This window comes from Trachinotus anak, unplaced genomic scaffold, assembly GCF_046630095.1.
Source record: "Trachinotus anak isolate AG129_WGS33_773 ecotype Australia unplaced genomic scaffold, CSIRO_AGI_Tana_v1 ptg000009l, whole genome shotgun sequence".
Classification (NCBI taxonomy): domain Eukaryota; kingdom Metazoa; phylum Chordata; class Actinopteri; order Carangiformes; family Carangidae; genus Trachinotus; species Trachinotus anak.
Window position 1 is genome coordinate 475,308 of NW_027273860.1, and position 26,654 is coordinate 501,961.

Sequence of the window (26,654 nt, forward strand, 5' to 3'; positions counted from 1 at the left end):
TCAGGAGTTTTGTGTGGACAAACAGCTCCTCAGTCTGAGAGATGTTAGAGGTCCAGCTGCTGCAGGAAATCAACACGTCCACCATCATGACTCCTAACAGCTGATTCTGAATGGCTTGTTGGCATTAGCAAAGCAGGGATAGTGTGAGTGTTGTAAAACAGGTTGTGGGGCTCAAAGCTGCAGCTTCTTGCTCAAAGCCTCTCTGTAGTCGGGCTCTGCTTATTTAAAGGTGGTGAAGTTGTCAGCAGCATCATTTTCTGAATGTAGCCGCAGGTTGCTACAACCTGCTGCTGTAGTGACAAAGTCAATATTACACATACTTACATGTGGGTTCAGTTTTCTCTCCTGAGCAGCTTCAACTGTCAGTAAACTGAAGATTTACAGTTGTGTCTATGTGAAACATGTTATTGGTGTAAACGACAAATCGAACCAGTTCAGATACAGACTCGGTGACGGTGCAGTCCAGCAGTGGTTAACACCTGGAACTGAGAACTGAACTGAGACACAGGTCTTCAGCAGAGATGCCACAACAGTCAGAGATCTCAGAACTGGCTGTTTGTTATTGTTCATTATTATGAAGAACATACACATAGAGCGGGCGGCACGGTGGTGCAGTGGTTAGCGCTGTCGCCTCTGGGTTCGAACCCCGGGCCTGGGGCCTTTCTGTGAGGAGTTTGCATGTTCTCCACGTGTCTGCGTGGGTTCTCTCCAGGTTCCTCCCACAGTCCAAATGTCAGCTGGGATTGGCTCCAGCCCCCCGTGACCTGTTTGGATAAGTGGTATAGAAATTGCGTGGATGGACAGGAGAGAGGACAGACCACCTACAGTGTCCTACCTGTGAACAAGACCAGGTCAGCAGCTGACGTCATCTCATCATCTAGTGTCAGTTGGTTCAGCTCAATCCACAGTGAAGCCGTCCTCATTGACGTGTTCTTTCCATTGTCATGACAACAGATCAAGTTTGAAACAGTGACGGAAACATGGTCCATTAAGCGACATGTTAACCAGCAGTCACTTCAAGCTGCTGGTTTTATCAGCATCAGTTACAAAGACGGTTTACTGCAAACGATCAGACAGGAAGTTACACAGAGCTCAGCCTCTGACAATCCGTCACTGTTGTGATCATTGTTTCCTATGAGGGCACAACAACAGTGTTTCCTTTGGTACAACAGCCACGACACCAGTGAGTGTACTGTGTACAACGTGTACCATGTGTGAGGGTACTGACTGGAGTATCTGGTTAGAGACGCAGCACTGGTGTCCATCCTCTAGAGAAGCTGCTACACCAGCACTCAGATTCCCTTCAGCACTTGAATGCATCACGTTGGCTCAGCGCTGACTCAGACTGACCTCAGGTCAGTATGAGTGAAGGCCTGGAGGTTTTCTGATGATGCTGGTCAGTGGTTTTGTCTCAGTCAGTGATGGAGGAAGCAGGAAGAATAATATTTCATTGTAGATGTTGAGGTTATTTGATGCTGACCAAATGAAACCTGTAGAGAGTAATTCATGTTTTTACTGTTGAATTGAAAACAGGAAACAGAGCAACAACACAGATGATCAGAGACAGAAAACTGTCATTTATTGGTTGTAAATTTCCAGTAACAAACGTTCAGTGACTGTACAGTCACATGTGTCAATGTACAAAAGTCCAGCTCCAAATGAGACCTCTGTCGTACTGATGTCATCGGTGCTGTGGAACAGATCTTTCAGAATTTATCACCTGGACCAGGTTCAGGTTAAAGATGTGTTGGCGTCAGACAGAAACCCCCTGATACACACTGTTTCTGCCTCACATGAAGTCCAGCTCTGTCGACAGGCATGGATCCACCTCACAGAGAGCAGCGATCAGAGCTGAACTGGCTCCTGAACCTTTTCTCCGCACCGTGTCGATCACCACTCGAGCTTTCTCTGCCCTGGTTGGTGTCCCAGCAGCAGCCTCCATCTCATCATCAGTCACCATCGCACACTCCAGGAGTTTATCCAGCAGCTTACGGAGAACAGGTTCAGACACTCTGTTGATAAACTGAGTCCGAACAGACAACAGCTTCTTGTCTGCTGGGACATCCTGGTTCCCTGCTGCACCAGGACCTGGAGGATGAACCAGAAAAGTTCTTGTGTTTAATAAGCAGCTGACACAAACAGAGAGAACAAGTTTGAACTAAACCCACAGAGCAGCAGCAGGAGCCCTGACTAATCATTATGTTCATTATCAATGACTATGCTGATCATTTTAAATGCTAATGAATTGTTTGGTGTCTACATGTCAATCAAAACAGTTGCTGGTTGATTTTGTGTGTATGGCTGAACTGACTGATGGTCTCAGCTCTGTTCGTGTCTCTGGTTTCTGTGGTTTTCAGTTCAGCCTGATGATCAGTGATGTTCTGTCTCCATCTAGTGGCTGAAATGAACAACTAGCCTCTGAGCTGCTGCCGACCTGAGCTGTGTTCTTTATCCTGTTGTGTGTAAAACAGTTGATCAAGAGGCATCATTCCTGTGTTCCTCCTCCTGTGACTGACCTTCTGCTCCTGATCTGATGGCTTTTAATTTCTTCACCAGGTCGTTCCTGTCAATCTTTTTAAAAACTGTCTCCATCACCCCCACAGCTCTAGGAAATCCATATTTCTGCACCATCAGATCCACGGTTTCCTCCCGCTCTGCCTTGGACAGCTGGTTCGTCTTGATGGGCGGGATGTCGTCCACCTTTTCTTTCTCCAGGAACCACTTGAAGCGCTTGAACTCGTCGTCTCTCAGATCATCCAGGAAGCCGATGAGGTCTGTCTCCGTCATCCTGGCGTCCTGGTGAAATGAGAGGATGTGGTCAGTGTGAAGTACAGTCAGAAAACAGTGGTGTTCATGTCTGTGCTGCTGGTTCCTACTGGATCTCACTGGTTTGGCCCCAGTTGTTGTGGTGTCAGAAACTCAGGAGGATGTTCAGTAAACGCAGCGTCTCAACACAAGTCTACTCAGTAGCTGTTCTGGAGCTTTCTGTCACATCACACTGTCTTCCTCAGCAGGCGGAGTTTGCTGCGTTGTCATGGAGATGCAGATGTTTAAACTGACATGTTTCTGAAGAGAATAACAGCTGATTCTGAAACAGCAGCTGACAGAACCACTTTAGGGTCGGTTTAGCAGAGGTGGAAAGTAACAGTACATTTACTCAGCCGCAGCACTCAAGTACACCGCTAAGGTACTTGTACTTCACTGAAGTAATCCTGCTTCATGCAGCTTTAAACTTCCACTTCACCACATTTCAGAGGCAGATAGTTTTACTGCTGTTTATTTTAAAGCTTTACTCACTGACCAGATACAAATTATTAGACATAAACATAATCAATACATTCATTGTGATGTGTTGATATACATTAAACTACCCAGCAGTGTAGTCAATGATGATAGAACACACATTATTCTGACGTGAGCTGTTCTGTGGTTGGTTTAGTGTGAGACACACAGTGGGTCAGTGCCTCACCTACAGGACAGGTGAAGATCGGGTCCTTAGACAAGGTCCAGCTGGAGTCGTCCTGCAGTGACTCAGCGGTGTAAACCCTCAACCATCATACAACTGAAACCAGCTCGTCAGGTTCAGTGTGAACCTTCACACGAGGCAGGTCCACGGATTCAGGACCGTGTGCAGAGAACCAGACGCCAGGAGACGTTTGTCCACCCTCCATCACTGAAATAATAATAAGCTGTTTTAGCTCTCACCTGCCTTCAGTTTCCCTGCTCCTGCTCCGACCAGGTGAAATGGAGTCTGACCTCACTGACTGAACACCTTCGCTTTCAGTTGCTCCTCCCCTCTACACTTACAGGAAATCACATACCTGTGTGTGTGTGTGTGTGTGTGTGTGGTTTTCCAGTTACATGTTGTTTAAATTAGTTCTTTCATCAGTCTGTTTGTTAAAAATAAGACTTGTGCTTTTAACTAAATTAAATTAACGATAAATAATATGAATACTGTTCATGATCATGAAGGAAACCAAACCGCACCTTTAACCTTTGACCTGAGTCTCCCTCTCAAACCTGAGGTTTTCTGAGAAGCTTCACTAAAACTTTTATTTCTGAGCCTCTGCAGCAGGAACATGAAATAAAACCATGTGAGACCTTTAACCTTTGACCTTTATTGTAAATCACCTCACAGAGTTCCAGTTCGGTTCAATATTGAATGTAAATGAATGTTTATTGATTTTTTAATGTTGGTGAACACCAGGGTGCAGGCCGTGATTTACAGGAAAGGTTTAAGGTCTCACGTGGTTTTTATTTCAGAATAAAGGTTTCAGTGTCAGCCTGAGCTAGCTGGTTAGCAGTTAGCAGCAGACAGCTGTCCGGTCTCCAGCCTCTGTCCGAACCGCGGCTTTAAAAACCTTTTCGCGGGCTGTGACAAACGGAATACATTTCCCATTATGCATTTCGCTTTCCCGCCGTGAATTTCAGCGAATCACAATGCAGTTCATCAGTCACGCGTCTTACAAATGTTCCCGGTCCCACATAACATCTGGACCACACACACAGAGACAGACACACACACACACACACACACAGACAGACACACAGAGACAGACAGACACACACACACACACACACACACACACACACACACAGACAGACACACAGAGACAGACAGACAGACAGACAGACAGACACACACACACACACACACACACACACACAGACACACACACACACACACACACAGAGACAGACAGACAGACAGACACACACACACACACACAGACACACACACACACAGAGACACACACACAGAGTAAACTCCCGGTTTCCGGTTCGGTGACAGTGCTTGAGATCCAGTGTGAGAACTGCAGGTCTGCAACACGTGCTACTGTCAAACAAACCCACTCACACCGTGACGGTGCAACAACAACAACAATAATAATAATAACAATAATAATAATGATAATAATGTGTTAACACTCACCGACCTCCGCCTGCAGTTTCCCGCTTCTGCTCTGTCGACTCAAAATGGAGCCTGAACTCTCTGGGTTCAGCTTCAGTTCCTCCCCTCTGCACTTACAGGAAATTACATGAGCCTGTGTGTGTGTGTGTGTGTGTGTGTGTGTGTGTGTGTGTGTGTGTGTGTGTGTGTGTGTGTGTGTGTGTGTGTGTGTGTGTTCACACAGATCACCTTTTGAACATGTTTATGAGTGCGTCTCTCTCATGTTGAAATCCTGTGGATGAATCTTTTACAGACACTGAACAAGAACCCACGGATCCACTGATCTGATCTGTTGACACTTGTTGAGTCTGAACCCAGTTCTCTGGTTCCAGCTTCTGTCACTTTCCTGCCGCAGTAAACTAAAGACCTGTGGACACCTTCAGAGAAACTGGGGCAGATACTTTTCACTGTTGTCTGATGTCTCAGAGTAAATGATTGATCCATCAGTGGAGGATATAATCTGCAGATTAGCTGATGATGAAAATAACTGTTTCATTTGGATTCTGATTGAGGTAAATCTTTATAGTTTATTTTGGCACGTCATTCATCAGAAATGCTAAATGTACCTTCTGCTTCTGTGTCCAGCTCTTACAGAACTATTATTTTTGGTTGTTTTTGATGTCAGTATTTATCATCAGCAGGTTTTCAAGGCTCATTCTTTTCCTGCACAAATGGATCATTTTTATTTTTTATGATCAGTAGCTTCACTTACAGTTGGCTATGTCTCTGGTCTTCTACTGGCAGATTACATTCCCACTTAGGGTCATGCTGAAAAAAACATCATTTGGGTTATTAATCCTTCAAAAGTTTCATCTGCATGACCAATCACAACATGAGAAATTATTGGAAAAACTGAGCTGTTTCTCTTTCTGTTGTCAGAATTTAAAAAATGAAAAGCAACAACATCAAATGGAAGAAATGGTCCAAGTTGGTGTTTGTAAATTCCTTTTTTTCCTTGTTTTATTGAAGAATAAAGAAAGATTCTCAGGTGGCACAAAAGGAAAAGTAAATCTTTCAAAATAAAAACTAAGAGGATACAATGGCCATTATATAAATGAAATGTTATGTAAATACAGAAAGATAGATGAAGATCAATTTTTTGCTTTGTTCTTTGCATTAAGACATGACAAGCATTTCATAAATAGTGTGTGATGTATTATTTACTTGCATGGTGTGAATTAATAGCCTAATTAATCAATATGTGGAAAAACACTGTGTGATCCTGTGTGTCCAGCTCCAAATATGGTACTGACGTCATCGGTGCTGTGGAACAGATCTTTCAGAATTTATCACCTGGACCAGGTTCAGGTTAAAGATGTGTTGGCGTCAGACAGAAACCCCCTGATACACACTGTTTCTGCCTCACATGAAGTCCAGCTCTGTCGACAGGCATGGATCCACCTCACAGAGAGCAGCGATCAGAGCTGAACTGGCTCCTGAACCTTTTCTTCACACCGTGTCGATCACCATTTAATCACCTTTTAATTTCTTCACCAGGTCGTTCCTGTCAATCTTTTTAAAAACTGTCTCCATCACCCCCACAGCTCTAGGAAATCCATATTTCTGCACCATCAGATCCACGGTTTCCTCCCGCTCTGCCTTGGACAGCTGGTTCGTCTTGATGGGCGGGATGTTGTCCACCTTTTCTTTCTCCAGGAACCACTTGAAGCGCTTGAACTGTTTGTCTATCAGATCATCCAGGAAGCCGATGAGGTCTGTCTCCGTCATCCTGGCGTCCTGGTGAAATGAGAGGATGTGGTCAGTGTGAAGTGCAGTCAGAAAACAGTGGTGTTCATGTCTGTGCTGCTGGTTCCTATGACTGATATGAAAGCCTTGCAGTTCTAAAACAAAACACGTCAAGAGATATTGTAGACTTTGTTGAATATTTATTTTCCATTGCCTGCTGTGTGTTGAGGCCTTAAATCTGTGTGTAATATCAGGACACAACTGTTGTTCTTTCACCTTCTTTAGCTGTGTTTCATCCTCAGGCACATCCACCTTTGTCTCTGCTGTGTTTGGGTCCAGTTTGACATCAGAGTCACCTGATGGGAGAACACACACATCAGAAATCAGTGTTTACTGATCCTCTGTTCTTTAGATCTGAGTCAGAGAAGAAGTCAGAATGTGAGCAGAGTCAACAGGAGCAGCTCGAACCCTCCTGTCATCACTTTCAGATGCTCCTGGTTTGTGTATCAACCTGACGGGACGAGTCCAAATGTCTGCTACTGATCATTTTAGTAAGGAAAAATGCTATCTCTGTATTTTTACATTTACTTATATATTTATTTGTGCTTTTCAAAATGTAAATATTTCTCCTTTAATTTTACTATTTTTTATTAGTTATTTCTGCATTTCTACATCTATTTATTTCTGTGTCTGTATGTTAATTAAGTGGGCGGTCCTACCTCTAAAGCCAAAAATGAACAGATGTTGTCCAGAGCTCCAACCAAAATGTAACTTCATTTTACAGTGAGATTTTATTGATGACAGACTGATGAACAGGAGGTAGTGTTTCATACTCACAGGTTTTAGCTGTGGAAGCTTTCATCACCCTTTTGGCGACCCTGTAAGAACAAACACAAACAGAGGGAATGGAAAACATTCAGGTTTTGTTTGAGTTAGTTTGATTAAACCCAATGATAATGATGACCCAGTGATGATCCCAGATCAGTCTCATCTATCTGAATATTAGCTGATCACGTATCAATAAGCCTGATTCGTGGGTCAAAACTGACTGAAAATGGCAGAAAAATGTAGTTTCTCTGATCAAATGGTTCAGTGCTGTAAGAACGTCACCTTCAGACTTTCTCTTCATTATGTTTGACTTTAATGTAGATGCAGTATTTTGTCCACATAGGGATCCTGTCAGAATGGTGATGCTGTTTTTCAGGAGAGATGATTGGCTGTTTATAAAGTCTGATGCCTTGAACTGATCCTGCTTCAGAGCAGGATCAGTTAATCGACCCCTGTTACCATGGTGACCTACAACCCCACAAACTGAGCCAGAGTCTGTCTGAGGAGCTGTAGTTAAGGGCAAACAAAGCTCAGTGTCATTCTTCCGGCTTCATGAGACAAGCTGTTGGTGTTCCTGATATATCTCTGATTACTGACATGTGATTGGCTGACTGTTGTCTCTCTGTCTTTCTGTCCAATCCTGAAGCCTGTGCCCGTTCTCCTCTCACAGCTTCACTGAGGAGGTCGGAGGTTCACAGGAAACACTGGATCTTTGCTCTGATACTGAGTTTAGTACAAAACTGATGGAAGCAGCATGGACTGACTCCGCCCTTCTACTGACCTCAGAGTCTCCAGTCTACAGTCTGGACTCTGCAGAAAACCACACAGATCCTTCACTCCTGAATCCTGCAGGTTCCTGTTGTCACTCAGGTCCAGTTCTCTCAGATGGGAGGGGTTGGACTTCAGAGCTGAGACCAGAAAAGAACAGCTGATCTCTGACAAACTGCAGTAACTCAACCTGAATAAAGAGTAAAAGATGTGAGTTTAGGAGACAAAGCTGCTGCTTGAAAGCGTTCAGTGTTTCATCATCTGTTCAGAGCTGAAGAAGGTTTAGAAAGTAGAAGTTTAGAAAATGAAAGTCAAACACCTGAACCAACAGGAAGCAGGTTAACAACAGTCAAATACAAACAGTGACAAACAGCTCTCATCAGTATCAATATTTGTGACTGTCTCAGTGAGGAACATTTTGTTTGTATTTAAAGAAATATGAGGATAAATTTAAGGTGGAAATGAAACAACACTTTAAACAACCTGAACTAAGTTAAACTGTGAACATTGTAAATGGAAACTGTGAGTGTGAAATTCAAATGTAATTTCAAATGATTAAAAAATCAGGTTTCAAAAGTTACTTTCAACCATCGAACAGTTTAAATGTTAAAAAGCTGAAGAGGATTTTACCTCATAAATATCAACCTGTCTGCAGGTTAGAGTCAGCACAACTTTAACATCAGATTAATCTCAGCACAGAAATAAAACATGGAGTCTGACCTCAGAGTCTCCAGTCTACAGTCTGGACTCTGCAGAAAACCACACAGCTCCTTCACTGCTGGATCCTTCAGTTGGTTGTCTCTCAGGTCCAGGTCTCTCAGATGGGAGGGGTTGGACTTCAGAGCTGAGACCAGAGAAGAACAGCTGATCTCTGACAAACTGCAGAGTCTCAACCTGAATAGAGAATAAAAGATGCAGATAAAATTAGTGATAATCGGGATCCTGAGTTAAATATAATAACAAAGTAATTCCCTTTCTTCACCTACATCACCATCTTGCTTATCAAAGTCAAAAAACCCCTATGCAGCTGTAGTCATTACCTTGTTTTCTTCCACTCTCCTCGGTTGTATTACCTGATAACACTAAATTAAACTTTGAGTAATGGATAAATTAAAAATCATAAGCTATAATGTGAAGGGTCTTCATAGTCCAATTAAGAAAAAGAAAATATTAAACCAGCTAAAACAAATTAACTGCCAGATAGCATTCCTACAAGAGACGCACTTGTCTGATATAGAACATAAGAAGTTAAAGTCATGGGCAGACAAAGTATATTATTCCTCTTACCGCTCAGGGAGAAAGAAAGGAGTTTCCATCCTTATACACAGACAAATTAATTTTACGAAAACCTCAATACATAAAGACACAGAGGGGAGATATATTTTAGTTAATGGAGTAATTGATGGCATAGAGGTGTCCTTAATAAATGTTTACGCACCCAATGAATATGAGCCTGGATTTATTAAAACACTGCTCAATACAATATTAAAGTACAGTACTGGCTTGCTTCTGATGGGAGGGGATTTTAATTGTGTAATATCTCAGTTAATGGATAGACAACCATCTTCTAAAGCCCCCCTGCCCTGAATGAGTAAAATGCTTAAATATCAAATTTCAGAAGCAGGTCTGGTTGATATATGGAGAAGTAAGTTTCCAAGAGGCAGGGACTTCACCTTCTATTCAAGTAGACATGCATCCTAATCTAGGATAGATTATTTCCTCACCTCAAAAGCAGAATTGCACAGGATAACAGACATTGAGATATTGCCTATCACTATTTCTGACCATGCACCTGAAATGGGATATAGGACATAGACCAACAACTAAACAATGGAGGCTTAATACATCTCTTCTTTAAATTTATTTCCTTCATCATAGAAGAATTCAAAACGTATCTAGATACCAATGCCTCACCAGACACGAACCCCCTAATATTATGGGATTGCGCTAAAGCATATATCAGAGGCTGTATTATCTCGTTCTCGTCTGCAAGGAAAAGGGAGAGGGAGGCAGGACAACGAGAATTGGAAGATAAAATAAAAATGTTAGAGCAGAAACATAAACAATCTGCAACAACTAGTGTCACCAACGACCTAAATGCAAATCGTAGAGAACTTAATAGCCTCCTATCAGACAAGATCGAGAGAAGCTTAAGATTCACAAATCAAAAATATTAAAATATTATGAATATGGAAACAGGGCAAGTAGATTATTAGCTTTTAGATTGAGAAAGCAGCAATCCTCAAATGTCGTACAGAAAATAAAATCACAAGCAAATATGGCCACAAAACCGAACGAAATAGCAGGGGCCTTTGCTGAATTCTATAAATCATTATATAAGAATACGGATACATGCGATGATGACACAAAACTATCGGAGTACCTAAAACATATAAAAGTAACTGAATTAACAAATTCATCAGCTGAAGAATTAGACAAGGCAATACAGGAATCAGAAATAAAACAGGTGATTTCATCACTCAGGAATAGCAAAAGTCCAGGTCCAGACGGATTTGTCAATGAATTTTATAAAACCTTTAAAGACCTGTTGGCACCTCTGTTACTAAAAGCATACAGATATGCCCTAGAGTCCAAAATTATGGCACCATCCTGGACTGAGGCAACCATAGTAGTAATTCATAAAGAGGGTAAAGACCCCACCAACTGTCAGTCTTACAGACTAATATCTTTGTTGAATGGAGACCTTCGTATACTAACTTAGCTAGACGTGTCAACAAGATAATTACCCAAATCATACACCCTGATCAAACGGGGTTCATCACCGGAAGATATTATGGAGATAACATTAGACGTCTACTGAACATAATATCCCATCAGAAAGACAAGAAATTGGAGTCAGTAATCATATCTTTAGACGCACAAAAGGCATTTGATCGCGTGTCCTGGCGATACCTGCTTCAAACGTTAAAACGGTTCAAATTCGGTCCTAACTACATAGACTGGATACAAACGCTTTACTCATCCCCACAAGCAGCTGTAAGGGTTAATGGGTACAGATCAGAGAGGTTCACACTAGAACGAGGTTGCAGACAAGGCTGCTCTTTACCACCCTTACTATTTGCTATAAGCATAGAGCCATTAACTCAGCTTATTAGAGATGATAATAACATAAAAGGTACTATAATAAATAGAGAAGAACACAAAATATCATTAAATGCAGACGATGTCTTGCTGTACTTAAGAGAACCCGTATCCACCATACCACATCTTAAGGAGCTCATTACTAAATATGGGTTCTACTCTGGATATAAAGTTAATGTGGATAAAACAGAGGCAATGGATGTAAACAGTCTTGTCTCACAAAGTGTTAAGCTGCAAAGTGGGTTTAAGTGGCCCAGAGAAGGCATCAAATACCTTGGTATTTATATTCCCCAATCCCTACATAATTTGTATGATGTAAATTACACTAAAATAATTTGACACATTAGCAATGATTTTGAACGATGGTCTGCACTTCCACTCTCTCTACTAGGCCATGTGGAAAGTATCCGTATGAATGTCTTGCCTAGACTATTATATTTATTCCAGATGCTACCTGTGGAAATTCCTAAAAGAACCTTTGATGACCTTGACAAAATGATGTCAAAGTTTATATGGCAAAAAAAACGCCCTAGAATTAGACTTAAAACCTTACAGTCACTGAAATCAGACGGAGGTCTTAAACTTCCAAACTTAAGATACTATTTTTGGGCTGCACAGATGAAGCCACTTATAGTTTGGATCCAGAATGGTACTTTTACACGATGGCTTAATATCGAGAAAAGTATGTGCCCAGAGCCTTTGGAAAATCTGGCCTTTGTAGACACTTCTATAAAAGAAATGGCGGACTGGACAAAAATCACTTTGAAAATCTGGAAAAAAATACAGTCAGCCTTCGGGTTGCCAAAGGTACTCTCATCATTAACAAATATTGGACTTATGAGGACCCTCACTCCTAACACTTTAGATTCTGGTTTTAAGAAATGGTCAGACCATGGTCTAAAACAACTGCACCAGTTAGTCAAGGATGATAATTTGAAAACATTTGCACAGTTGAAAAACAAATTTGACCTCCCCAGGACAGATTTCTTCAGATATCTACAGCTGAGATCTTTTCTGACGACACACAAAGACTGGGGAAAACTTATAAGACCTACCCCCATAGAAAAGTTTCTCATAACACAAATAACTCATGGAGATAAGAAAATAATTAGTAAAATATATAATGTTTTTTTATCAACAAATGTACATAACTCTGAACACATAAGACAGCGATGGGAGGTAGAGACTAACAAAAACATATCATTAGACACGTGGAAGGAGATATGTACTGAAGCTCACTTAGCCACAAACTCTAACACATGGAGGGAATTTAAGTGGAAAGTAGTTACCAGGTTCTTCAGAACACCAACAATAACAGCTAAGATGGGACCAGCACATGGTGGCTCATGTTGGAGGAACTGTGGTGCTGTGAATGCCAATCATACCCATATATTCTGGCTGTGTCCTAGATTAAGCCTTTTCTGGAAAGATGTTTTTGATGCTCTCAGAGAGGTTTTCAAATGTGATATTCCACAAACCCCTATTGTAACATTATTAGGAGAAATCCCTGAGGGTATAGAAGGAAGGGATGTGAAATATCTCTTAAACATTCTGCTGACAGCAGCGCTAAAATGCACAACCATCAGATGGCTAAAGCCAGATCCTCCTACTTATAATGTATGAATTCAAAAAATATGGGACATCTACCAGATGGAGCAAATTACATACTCATTAAGACTTCAGAAACCTATTTTTATTAAACGATGGAAACCTGTTATAGCTCTGCTAATACAATAAGTGTATAGCATAAGACTTCTGGTTAGGTACTAAATACATTCACACCACCAGTCATTTGATACCTAGAGTGGATCTTTCTTTTTCTTTTTTTTTTTTTTCCTCGTTCCTCCCTTCTTCTTTCTCTCCTTCCTTTAAAAAAAAAAATCATTTATTTTTTTTCTACTTATATTATTTCTTTTTTTTCCCTTTCAAATTATTACTACAATTAAAATTATCATTATTATTTTTTTTTCAAAATTATGTTCAGTTATTTATTTTTATTTAATTTTCACTTCAAATCTGTGTAATTGGTCCTATGTTTTATTAGTTTTCATTTATTGAACTACTATATTTCATGACTGTTGATTTTGCTAAGATGATGTGCAGCTGTAAACAGAGGGAAAACATGTACATGAAGGGAAATTTCACTTGAAATGAATAAAAATTAAGTTCCAATAAAATTAGTAATAATCAATCAGATATGTCCTGCTCAGAGGCGCCTCTAGTCTATATGTCAGCCCTGCGATACGCTGGTGACCTGTCCAGGGTGTACCCCGCCCTCGCCCCATGTCAGCTTGGATTGGCAAAATTCAACTGAACAAAAACTGTTTTCATCCCAAATTACACATGATTTAACAACAACAATAACAAATACAATGGGGGGGGGGTCACATTATGCAAATGGTATGTGCTCCTGCAGCTCGGTATCCTTTTGGCCCTTATTTCAGAGAATGTGCAGCGAAAGTGAGTGCTTATCCTAGTCTAGAAGTCGCAGAATGCCTGGCAGCTCAACCTTATTGCGAGATCTACTAAGTCAAGAGAAGTTCTGTCGCCCTGGTGCAGCCAAGCCAACATGGTGGCCAATACACATCCACCTCTGGGTAACATAGCCGCTGACAGCTTAGTGGAAAGAATAACTGCTGAAATGCTCAAAGATGTGGAAGTTTCCTTTGACAAAAAGATTGACACAGTTCTCAAGAAACTCGAAATTCGCTCGTCTAAATTAGCCAAACTAGATACAGACATTACGGAAGCTGAAAGCCACATCTCTAATTCGACGACAGCACGGCAATTCACATCGCTAAGTTCTCTGAAGTTGAGAGCAAGCTGGAGGCAGCCGTGGATAAGACTGATGATCTAGAGGACAGGAGTTGGCGGTACAACATATGTGTTGTTGGCCTTCCTGAAGGCAGTAAGGGTGCTAACCCTGTCTCTTCAAAATGAGAGTTATGGATGTTTGATAAGGTTCTATGAATTCTTCCTGACCGCCAGAGACAGTATGTAATACCTGGATATTCATCACGCCCATGTGCAAGAGGTCAAGACATAATACCAACAAAGTCATGTGTGACCTGGTTGATGCAAGCAACCTGATGAAGCTGCCCATCACCCAGTAATTGGCTCCTACAGAATCTACAGAATCATCCAGATTCTGAGTAACAGTGAACTCTAGTGGTCATCCAGAATTCATAGAACCTTAGTTATATCCTTAACTCTCATTCTATTTCATTCTTCCTGACTGCCAACAATATATAATACCTGGATGACCCACACCAACAAGGTCTCAAGGAATCCACACCCACCATGCCATGGTAGCAAACTCAAGGAGCAGGTAGAACCACGGTTGCCACTGGGGTACATCAGAATTCCAACAAAAACAGTCCCTGGCAACAGACAGGGCATGAAGCTCACCAACACGCTTGCACGATGAAAGGCAGTCTAACCAGACAGCCATCTGGGATCAACTTGGTCCAGTGGCTCAAGCGGTGGGGAGGACACCAGGAGAATGGGCAACTCCATGAAGGCACCTGTACAGCATGCAGGGGCTGCAACTGGAGGGCAACCTTCAGAAAATAACTCACAAGAGGATGTGACCCCACAGTTCAATTGTCCTCTAGGACGTGCCAAGCCGAGATGCCAGCAACATACACCTTGATGGTAGAGCCAGTGGATCACAGGGAACCATATCCTCCCCAGCCAGTATAGAGCCACCAGCAGCACTGGTTGCCCCTGACTATTCAGTGAAGTGTCAGCATAAGTAGTGGAATTGGACGGAAGGCATACAGGAGGCTGGCCAGGGGTGAGCCAGCACGCCCTGTCCTAACGGACTGTTTGGTTCTGTGAGGGAGAACCACATTGGACAGTGTGTTGACATTTCTTAAGCAAACAGCAATCAACACCTACCCTCCGTACCTCTCCCAGATCATCTGAATGACTGGACCTGGTCCCTCCCTGATGGTTCACATGATGCGTTGCTGAAGTGTTGTCTGACAAAACGAGGACATGTTTTCCTCCCAAAAAGGGAAAAAATGTCTGATGCTCAAGCGTACTGCACAGAGCTTGAGCACATTTATGTGCTGAAGCCTCTGTCGGGGGCACCAGGTCCCCCTGACTGTCCTGTGGTTCCACAGGGGAGTAGGCCCACGGGGACACCGCAACATAGATAAGCCCTCTCTCTCCAGTGTTCTAGAGATCGAAGGCACCAGATCTTCACCCTCCTACGCTGATGTTTCTTGGGGTCGAGGCACAAACTGTTGACCCAGATTTGCAAGGGCTGTAGTGAGAGGAGCCCTTGAAGACCGACTGCCACCACTGACATCAATTTTCCCAGCAACTGGAGAGCCAGGCCATATGTTAGCCTTGTGTCCTTCTGAAAACGAGAGACGAGGCTGAGGATGACGTCCAACCCCGGGGAAGAGGGAGAGGCTTTCATTGCCACTGAATCGAGAGCTAGACTGATGAAAATGACATGCTGACTGGGAACCAAAGAACTCTTTGCAAAATTTACAGTAAGCCCCAGCTGAGTCACATGTGCTAATAGAATTGCTCTGCCACAGATTGCCTGCTCTTGGGTCGGAGCACAAATCAGTCAATCGTCCAAGTAAGGAAGAATTCGCATTCCCTTGACCTGCAGCGGAGAGAGTGCTGCTGCAATGCATCCAGTGAAGATCCGAGGGGCGAGCGAGAGCCTGAGAGGGAGCACTCGGAACTGATACGCCTGTCCTTTGAAGGCAAAACGAAGAAACTGTCTTTGTGGGGTGCCACTGGCACGTGGAAGTACGCATCCTTCAAATCGATGCTTGTAAACCAGTCTCCCTCTGACGCAGCCTGGAGAACATTCACTGTGCGAAGCATGTGAAAATGAAAAACCTTTATCATCTGGTTCAATTGTCTGAGATCCAGGATCGGTTGAAAACCGTCATCCTTCTTTGGAACAACAAAGTAGATTGAGTTGAACCTGCTCAATTAATCTGAACTTTCTACATTTTCTATGGCCTGAGAGCTCTCAGGGGGTCAACAGTCATACTAACCCCGTTGAACTTTGGGGTCCGATGCCTAAACTGGATGCTGTACCCTTGGAAAGGCACAATGGATACTTATCATGACCATCCTCTGGGCTGAGGGGGACCAAGCAGAAATTGCAAATGGAGAGCATGATCGAAGACTCACTACTCAGCAAGTAGTATAGTTCAGGTAGCTTGAGACTACTCCGAAAGAAAAACACCGCCGAACCGAGCGCACCCCAGCAGTGTACCTCCTCAAGGTCGTGAGGCCAGTGGTGTAGCAGTAGAGCAGGAACCCCTCAGCTACAATATCACCTTAATCAGCTGTTGGGCAAAGAAAGCCAATAATAGGGCAGTAGCCACAAACTCAGGTCACCTGCAGCACTCAGCTACAAGTGGAGTAGCACTAATATTGTCAGAATTCACACAATTAACCAAGCGTTTACCGTAAACAAGTGTTAGTTAGCGACCAAAGAACAAGCTTAGAAAAAAGAAACTCATTCATTCACAGCTACAACTCTCAGCCATTGACACAGTCACTGCAGCAAGGCAAAAACACCCAAGCGAGACCAGTTCAGTCGAGATAAAAAGCCACTAGTCAATACTGCACACGCTATGTATAGCTTACCCGCGATGAGTGGAAACACTTGGCGGTACAAGTATGCTAGCCAGGGAAATAAGACAGCTTCTTACCTGGAAAAGTCCAAAGATTTGTGGTCCAAGAGCCAACCACACTCATTAACAAGCCTCTAGAGGACGATGAAACGTAACTCCAACCGACAGGTTACAAGGCTACTGGCATAGGCGGTTAAAAACTATGCAAGCTAATCGTCATACACGACCTTCACCTCCAGCTCATGTGTGTGATGCATATCCAGGTATTACATACTGTCTCTGGCGGAAGAATGAAAAAGAAACTGGTTGCCAGAGCTACTGAAGATTAGCTACAATGGAGGGTCTGTTAAACTGGATCGCTGACATCGTGCCCTCACATGTTGCCATCTCCCCGGACAGCGGCCCCTTGCTGTTATTATCAAGTTCCATAGTTTCCAGGATAAAGTCCGGATCATGCAGGCGGTAAGGGAAATTAAGTCTCTGCTCTACAGGGGTGCCCAATTATGATATTCGAGGATTTTTCTGCATCTGGTGTAAGGAGAGCTCAAAGAGAGGGGGATCACTAAAAAAATCGATAAAGTAATCAGTGACACTTTTAAAACATATTACAAGCAGTTATATACTTCACAATTCAATCCACTCAAAGCAAGATATGATTAATTATTTCACAGGGGTGGATTTACCAAAAATTACAGATGTGCAGAGAGATGATTTACGCAAACCAGTAACGCTAAATTAAGATATGTATCCAACTACTCCCTAACAACAAAGTCCCGGGCCCCAACGGATTTAATGTAGACTTCTATAAAAAGTTTAACACCATCTTAGTCAGTCCTTTACTTGAAATCACTGCAATCCTCGTTTGAGGCTGGAGCTCTTCCTCAACTTCTAACGGAGGCTTATATCTCCCTGCTATTAAAAAAAGGGAAAATCGCCTGAAGAGTGCTCTTCATACAGGCCTATATCTGTTTTAAATTTAGATTTGAAGCTTCTTACAAAGGTCTTGGCCTCTCATTTAGAAAATGCCCATCCCTCTGTTATTGCTAATGATCAGACTGTTTATTCTTCACATAATTTAAGAGGTCTGCTCACATTATTCAGCATTCCTATTTGTACAGCCCAGAAGCTTTGGTCACTTCTCTTTATGTGGTGAAAGCTTTTCATCAGCTGGAATGGCCCTACCTATTTTTCACACTCCAAAAACTTGATCTGGGGGAAGTATTAAGTGGATTTGGATTTCGTACACATTATGTCTTTCAGCTGTAATCACTTACGGGCTCTGGTCTAGTAATTTTAGTACTAAATGGGGTACCAGGAAGGGCAGCCCCTTGAGCCCACCGTTGTTTGCGCTAGCTATGGAGCCCTTAGCCGCAATCATCAGACAAGATGCTAGTATCAGAGGAATCCTTTTAAAATAATTGTCAGCAAAAAAATGTGCTGTATGCTTTTGACGTTTTGATTTCCTTAAACTCCCCTGCATATTTTATTCCTAAATTGACAGAGCTTATGATTAACTATGGTTCTTTTTCATGGATACAAAATATTTTTTTATAAAAGTCAAGCCATGCCTTTTTGTAGCTCACAAACATAGATCCAAACATCTCACAACCTTTTCGCTGGTCCCCAGCAGGATTCTTATATTTAGGTATAAAAGTTTCGCCATGTTGAAAAGATTTATACAAATTAAACTTTGCTCCTCTTTTACAAACTATAAAATATGACCTTGATAGGTGGTGTGGCTCAGTTGTGAATCAGCTTCTTTGGATAGGATTCCCTTGCAGAATTTATTATACATCTTTCCTGGGAAAATTGCAACACTAGTAAAAGACTGTGGTTTTAAAGAATATGCTGATCTGGCATAAAGTCAGGAAATTGGAGGGATACAGTAATTGCTTTTCTTTGTTAAGTCCTACTCATGAAAACCCTGACTTCCAACCTGGCCTTTGGACTGGTCTTGCTGATTGGAGCCACAAGGGTATCAAGGTTGTTGGAGACATGATTCAAGGAGGCTCAATCCTCACATTCCAGCAAATGACAAGCAAATATGTAAAGATGCTTTCTTTAAATTCCTACAAGTTTGGAATTTTATTCTTTCGAATTTGAAAGACTTCACTGGAGGACTTTTTTTTTTCTCCTAGAAAGATCTATCGGTAAATAATATGCAACTTAAATTTTTTTGCTAAGAGGCTTTCCTGTAGATCCTCTGTAGTCTCAATGTAGATAATTCTGACAAAGTAAAAGGCAGATGGGAATCTGATCTAAAATTTAGATACTATAGAGCCTGAGGCCTGGAATGTCCTGTGTAGCCAGTGTCCTAAGATCTAACTCTGCCTAGGAGAGGCAAGTCAAGATTTTACATAGGCTTTATATCACTCCTGAATTTTTAAGCGCCATCTACATCTTGGTGCAAGGACCTGCCTGTTGAGTTACCAGCTGATTTTCGCAACAGAGACCTGATAAAGCTCCCGCTCTTAATCAGTGGCTGCAAGTTGTGACAAGTACCATTCCATTTAAAGCTTTTTCTACAGCATTAAAGGATAAACCCTTTTTATTCTACCAAAGCTGGGACCCATTTCTTGATTACCTGGGCACCACTGCATCTTGTAGGATGAGGTCAGGGCTTATGGATCTGAGCTGGAAAAAGGATGGGGAGCCATAGCTTTATATGATATCAAACAGCAATATGTATTTTACTGTCTTCCATGGACTCCCAAATTTATTTATTTATGTTTTAATTTTATGTTTGTTTTTTTGTCAAGTTTAGTTGCCTGTGCATTGTTATTATTGCTATGTTTTGCGTTTTCTTTTTTCCATGCTTTGCAAAAAGTTTAATAAAAATATGTGAGTTCTCTGACTGAGAGAAATCATTTCTGAAGGTTTAATTCAAGTGAACAGACATTATTCATGACAACTGACTGAACTGAAGAATCAATCTTATCAAGTTCTATGTGAAAATAAATTAGGTTCAGGTTTGGATTAAAGATATAAGATCTACAACAGTAATAGACAGTAAACTGACCTCAGAGTCTCCAGTCTACAGTCTGGACTCTGCAGAAAACCACACAGATCCTTCACTGCTGGATCCTGCAGCTTGTTTCCACTCAGCCGCAGTTCTCTCAGATGGGAGGGGTTGGACTTCAGAGCTGAGGCCAGAGAAGAACAGCTGATCTCTGACAACCTGCAGGAACTCAACCTGAATAAAGAATAAAAGATGTGAGTTTAGGAGACAAAGCTGCTGCTTGAAAGTGTTCAGTGTTTCATCATCTGTTCAGAGCTGAAGAAGTTTAGAAAATGAAAGTCAAACACCTGAACCAACAGGAAGCAGGTTAACAATTCTAGGTGAAAACCTAGTACATGTCTGGACCACATCTGGTCAAATCCAGATTTTGTAACCTTGATGTCATCTGACAAAATCCCCAAAAACATTAAGCTACAGAAACAGACTGAGCTGGATTTACTGTAAAATGATTGGAGAGGAAGTTAGAGACACAATATCTTTGTTATTCTGTCTTTATTGACATTGACTCCAGAACGTCACAGACTTTTATCAGAAGCAAGCTTTACATCTAATGCCCTCTGTTTGATAGGTAGAACTGGTCAAAGCTGTATTTTAGTATGAAGCCTTGTTTACAGTCACTCCACCCTGTGCTGCAAGAAGTGACTCATTTCCTGTTGCTGGTGTCTCTGTTGTTTACATGTTATTCAGATCTGCTACTTTCTTTAGCAGTTAGCAATGTCTTCTCTCTCTCTCTCCCTCTCTCTCATGTTCAGCTCTTCCCCTGCCTCCTTCAGTAATAATGATTCATGTGATCACAGTAGTTTATTTGCTGTAATGGAGGCGGGGCTCTGTATCCAAATTTACCTGCAGGTATCAGCATTTCTTCTTATATCATGCTAATACTTTATTTATGGTTCTGATGATGTTTACAATTAAAAACTTTGCCACTTTCACATGGACGCGCTCGTAGCCTTATAGGTAAACCCAGAGTCAACTGAGCCAGTTGATAACCAGCTTTGGCCAGGTTATCAGGATGGCCAATGTAAAATAATGAAAAGATATCTTGGTTATGTTTAACTTGTTTCATAGTACAGAACTCTGGTGCACTGAGTTAAAATATTTAACACAGTAAAACGTATAAACTTATAGTGTTGAAACCAACAGATACAGAACTTGTTATCATGACATGTTGGGTTTGAATATTTCAGTACAAACATTACAGAGCCTTAGAAGTGCTGGAGCCATCAGCTATTGATTATATATTAGTTATTGTTTGACAGATTGAATGTGTTTTTGTTGCCATTAAAAAATTTATGACGTGAAATTTAAGGAGAAACAGTCACTGGACTAAACCAGAGAAGAAGAAAACAGACTTTACCATGAAGATCCTCAGTGTGGATCAGTATAATATCAGCCTGATGTCTGCAGGTTAGAGTCAGCACAACTTTAACATCTCAGCACAGAAATAAAACATGGAGTCTGACCTCAGAGCCTCCAGTCTACAGTCTGGACTCTGCAGAAAACCACACAGATCCTTCACTCCTGAATCCTGCAGGTTGTTCCCACTCAGGTCCAGGTCTCTCAGATGGGAGGGGTTGGACTTCAGAGCTGAGACCAGAGAAGAACAGCTGATCTCTGACAAACTGCAACGACCCAACCTGAATAAAGAATAAAAGATGTGAGTTTAGGAGACAAAGCTGCTGCTTGAAAGCGTTCAGTGTTTCATCATCTGTTCAGAGCTGAAGAAGGTTTAGAAAGTAGAAGTTTAGAAAATGAAAGTCAAACACCTGAACCAACAGGAAGCAGGTTAAAAACAGTCAAATACAAACAGTGACAAACAGCTCTCATCAATATTAATGACAACATGCTGCTGCTTCAATAAAGACGTAGTCACTTATATCTCAACATTTCTCTGCCACAGTCACTGGACTAAACCAGAGAAGAAGAAAACAGACTTTACCATGAAGATCCTCAGTGTGGATCAGTATAATATCAGCCTGATGTCTGCAGGTTAGAGTCAGCACAACTTTAACATCACATTCATCTCAGCACAGAAATAAAACATGGAGTCTGACCTCAGAGTCTCCAGTCTACAGTCTGGACTCTGCAGAAAACCACACAGCTCCTTCACTCCTGAATCCTGCAGGTCCCAGTTGTGACTCAGGTCCAGTTCTCTCAGATGGGAGGGGTTGGACTTCAGAGCTGAGACCAGAGAAGAACAGCTGATCTCTGACAAACTGCAACGACCCAACCTGAATAAAGAATAAAAGATGTGAGTTTAGGAGACAAAGCTGCTGCTTGAAAGCGTTCAGTGTTTCATCATCTGTTCAGAGCTGAAGAAGGTTGAGAAAGTAGAAGTTTAGAAAATGAAAGTCAAACACCTGAACCAACAGGAAGCAGGTTAAAAACAGTCAAATACAAACAGTGACAAACAGAAGTGAGAACAAGGATATCTAAACATATTATTTATATAATATATAGTTAAATAAATTAACTAGTGTATGAACCTGGTGCACTGAGTTAATATATTTTAAGTAGTAAAACTTACTCAAAGTGTTGAAACCAACAGATACAGAACTTGTTATCATGACATGTTGGGTTTGAATATTACAGTACAAACATTACAGAGCCTTAGAAGTGTTGGAGCCATCAGCTATTGATTATAAATTAGTTATTGTCTGACAGATTAAATGTGTTATTATATAATGTTGTTATCTAAAAAAAATCATGAAGTGAAATTTAAGGAGAAACTGTCACTGGATTAAATCAGAGAAGAAGAAAACACACTTTACCAGTTTTGTTTTCTGAATTGTTGTTTTGTTTTGTGAAATGTTGTGGTTTGACCTTCAGGGCCACCGTATTTATGTCTGCAGGTTAGAGTCAGCACAACTTTAACATCACATTCATCTCAGCACAGAAATAAAACATGGAGTCTGACCTCAGAGTCTCCAGTCTACAGTCTGGACTCTGCAGAAAACCACACAGATCCTTCAGGTCTGAATCCTGCAGCTTGTTGTCACTCAGGTCCAGTTCTCTCAGATGGGAGGGGTTGGACTTCAGAGCTGAGGCCAGAGAGGAACAGCTGATCTTTGACAAACTGGAGTTCATCAGTCTGAATAAAGAATAAAAGATTTACATAAAAATCATTTATAATCCAGTCAGATGTGTCCTTATCAATTGGCTTTTCTCTAAGTTGAACTAATAGGATTTGATGTTTTTAATCCCTGTGGTGAATCTGTGGTAATATTCAATTCCTGAACCCCACCTCTACAGTGAAAATCTTTGTCATCCAGACATTCTGAGCAGCTTCATTTGCCAGTTCAGAGTACACTGACTTTCTCCTCTCATAAGCTTCTGCAACATCTTCCCATGGTACTTTCAGTTCAACGTATTCCAGTCTGGGGGAAACCCAATCTTTTTATCCAAGTCCATGTCTATTTTCTAGTCCCGAATGTAGAATGCTTGCATCCTTTGATGTTATATAGTACTCTGTTGGTTGGGCAACTAATACAAATAGTATGATGTGGACATTTTCTACCACCGTTTATGGGAGAGGGATTTTGGTGGTTCGCCTCTGTCCCAAGATTGACGCCAGCTGTCTGAGAACTTGGTTATACTGCCAAGTGTAACAATCTTGGGTTAAGCTTGTTGTGCATCTTGTTAATAGCTGGCCAAGTGATGCAAGTGCTTAACAATGCAAGCAAGTGCGTTCTTCTCCCCACCAAAGCTTTAGGCTCTGGGGTGTGGTAGGAAATCACAAGTGGCACTGATGACAAACTCAGCTGTGATCCCTCCATCTCCTCGATATTGTGCCAGCAGAGTTTCCTCTTTTCCAGGGCTCTCCCAGTTACACCATTGGCCCAGCTTGGCCACTGAGATGGGCTTGGTGTGTCGCTCTGCCTCCTCCTGTCTTCCCACTTCCGCCCCCACAGCCTGTCTTTTTTGCACTGACATTGGCCAGGCCAGCCAACAGGACTGAAGCACTGTGGAAGACCAAGCCACTGTTTCACATGTGTGCTGATCGTGCTTTCCAGTTTTCAATATGATACCTGAAGGATATGATAACTCAGCAATGCTGTTGTTAGCAGACGTTGCCGACCAGCTTAAACATACTGACGTCAGAGGAATAAGTGCTACATGTCATATTTACAGGAGGAACGACATGTCCTTTGTTTATATAGTTATCTAGTGTCCAACATGTTTAAAAAAGAATCTGTATCATAGTGAAAACTTGAGGAGGACGGGTGCTTGGTCTCAGCCTACAACAGGTGTAACACCTGTTGTAGGCTGAGACCTGAAGCAACAAACAGATCATCTTCAGGTAAAATTCAGAGCCTCCTGCAAAACATTAGAGATTTAATTAGCTTCTTTTCACTAAACTAGAAATAATATTATTGGCTGGACTGCAACAATGGGGCCAGCCCCATCAATGCAATTCAACACGGCACTGACTGACTGAGTGATCACTCTACGCCATCGTTCAGCTGAATGCGTGACTGAGTGATAAGATCACACCACTGGTTGGCTGACTGTTAGAGTTTCCCCATTAGTTGATGCTTTTCCAAAATGATTTAGTGACAGACACCTCTCACTGCTGACCTCACGGCCGCTGAGGTGAATGATCTTCTAACTCTCTCTGTGAGTGATCCTTTTACAGTGAATCAGCTGAAATCTCAGCTCAGTCTGGTGACTGATGTGTTTGATTCTGTCAGACGACTTCGTGGTTATAAAACCAGCAGCTTGAAGTGACTGGTCACAGATTCAAACTCGTTCCGTTGTCATGACAACAGAAACAGAAAAACATGTCAATGAGAGCAGCTTTACTGTGGGTTCAGCTGTATTAAAATACTGTACGTGAGCACAGAGAGGAGAGGACAGATGAAGAGCTGATATCGACACTGGGCTGAATGCAGGTACGACGTGATGACAGTCGTTTACAGTGGTTCCAAAACTGTTTTTAACTACGTCCTCACCCCGAGCTGAACAGCTCACTGACCAGATGTTGACCCAGTCCTGTATCACGGCCCCATAATGAGGAGCAAACTAAGTGAGGGCAGTGTTAATGATCATTGATCTGGTGACTACAAAGGCCATAGCATATGATTCACATCATTTTCATACTTAAAGCATTCAGTGACCCCTCGTGTCCTGTGGATGGAGACACTGTCATCCTGTCTATCCACTTATTTTCCAGTTTTGTCCTTTAATTTGTCATCTGTCTGTAGATTCTTAATATTAACTTTTCTTACACCCAGCAGTCGAAATTAGCTTTTTAACAAATGTCTTCATTCAACACTGAATCATCCTCAGCTCAGTTTACAGTAGAAACTGTCTCTTACGTTGTGAGCAGAGGTGGATCTTTGGACCGGTCACTCTCCATAGACAGACAGACGGATCCTGGAGACGCTGCTCTGTCCTGTTTCCTCAAACCACTCATCTTCTGTGTGAGAGCTAAACCTGCAACACACACACACACACACACACACACACACACACACACACACACACACACACACACACACACACACAGTTTAATAAACCCAGTCAGTTCTTTGAAGTCAGCAGCGTCTCATTTCTTCTCTGTTTGTATAATTAAGACCGTGTGTATTTTCTGTTCATCATAAAGACAAAGTCAGACCTAACGTCACCTCTCACCTGCTCTGTCAGAGTCAGACCTAACGTCACCTCTCACCTGCTCTCCTCCCGTTCCCTCCTCCTTTAACTCTGAGCTGAGTCTGGACGACGTTACACCTTCTCTCAGTGTTTCTCCCTGTTTCCCGCCTCTTCTCTTCCTCATACGTGTTCTGGTACAGTCTACGGAAAGCCAAATGGGTCATGAAGCGTTTGGTTTATTGCAGACGTCGCTCCAAACGTCACCAGGTGTTTAATGAGCGCGTGGCGCCACCTGGCGTCAGCACGCGGCCGCAGCTGTAACTGACACAGTTCGGGGGGGGGGGGGGGGGGCAGTTTCTACAAGAAACAAGGTGGTCTCACCTGATGGAGCTGGTGACGGAGGAAACAGGTGGAGCCAAGAACAGACATTAAAGAAGTGAAGTCTCTCCTTACATCAGAACAGCGGGGGGGCTAAAGCAGCAGCAGTGAGCGCAGGAGATCACGGTGGAATGAGTCAGAGTACAGTGGAAGTAGCAGTAGTAGTAGTAGGTAGTACTTACAGTACAGTGGAAGTAGCAGTAGTAGTAGTAGGTAGTACTTACAGTACAGTGGAAGTAGCAGTAGTAGTAGTAACAGTATTCTCTCTCTCCTCCGCCTCCCGGAGATTCTCCTCGCAGAGTATCTGTGGTGGACCCGGGTGTGATCAGTGTCCCTGCCCGCAGCCCCGCAGCCCCGCAGCCCCGCAGCCCGCAGCCCGCAGCCCCGCAGCCTCACAGCCCCGCAGCCCGCAGCCCGCAGCCCCGCAGCCCCGCAGCCCGCAGCCCGCAGCCCGCAGCCCGCAGCCTCACAGCCCCGCAGCCCGCAGCCCGCAGCCCGCAGCCTCACAGCCCCGCAGCCCGCAGCCCCGCAGCCCCGCAGCCCGCAGCCCGCAGCCCGCAGCCCGCAGCCCGCAGCCTCACAGCAGCGCTGCTGCTCGGAGCATCAGGATCCGATCATCGGGGCGGAGCAGCGGCGGAAAGCAGCATGGATCCGCCGGCGTTTGGCTCCGGTGCTTCAGCCTCCATCACAGCGCGGCAGCTGCGCCCTCTCTGGA

The 26,654-nt window shown here is 42.7% G+C and overlaps 1 protein-coding gene across 5 annotated transcripts; it reads right to left on the reverse strand.

Annotated features, from left to right (window-relative positions):
- Positions 1 to 1,552: 1,552 nt before the first annotated feature.
- On the reverse strand, positions 1,553 to 25,760 carry LOC139624880 (ribonuclease inhibitor-like). 5 transcript variants are annotated; one of them, XM_071484247.1, is made up of 12 exons: positions 25,604 to 25,760; positions 25,288 to 25,405; positions 22,887 to 23,060; positions 22,024 to 22,200; positions 21,433 to 21,606; positions 19,970 to 20,143; positions 8,954 to 9,127; positions 8,247 to 8,423; positions 7,475 to 7,515; positions 6,914 to 6,993; positions 2,517 to 2,796; positions 1,553 to 2,088 (listed from the first exon to the last, which is right to left on the reverse strand). In XM_071484247.1, the coding sequence occupies exons 1-12, from the start codon at positions 25,743 to 25,745 to the stop codon at positions 1,790 to 1,792; spliced, it is 2,010 nt and encodes a 669-aa protein (XP_071340348.1). In that variant the 5' UTR covers positions 25,746 to 25,760; the 3' UTR covers positions 1,553 to 1,789. The 5 variants fall into 5 exon arrangements, with proteins under 5 accessions (XP_071340348.1, XP_071340350.1, XP_071340349.1 ...); XM_071484249.1 differs by lacking the exon at positions 21,433 to 21,606; XM_071484248.1 differs by lacking the exon at positions 8,954 to 9,127.
- Between the last annotated feature and the right edge of the window lie 894 nt (positions 25,761 to 26,654).

Coding starts and splice junctions, on each gene's coding strand:
- LOC139624880 (XM_071484247.1), bottom strand. CDS start 25,745: ATGAGGAAGAGAAGAGGCGGGAAACAGGGAGAAACACTGAGAGAAGGT. Junction 25,406..25,603: donor GTCTGACTCTGACAGAGCAG/GTGAGAGGTGAC, acceptor TGTGTGTTGCAG/GTTTAGCTCTCACACAGAAG. Junction 21,607..22,023: donor TGTAGACTGGAGACTCTGAG/GTCAGACTCCAT, acceptor TTCTTTATTCAG/GTTGGGTCGTTGCAGTTTGT.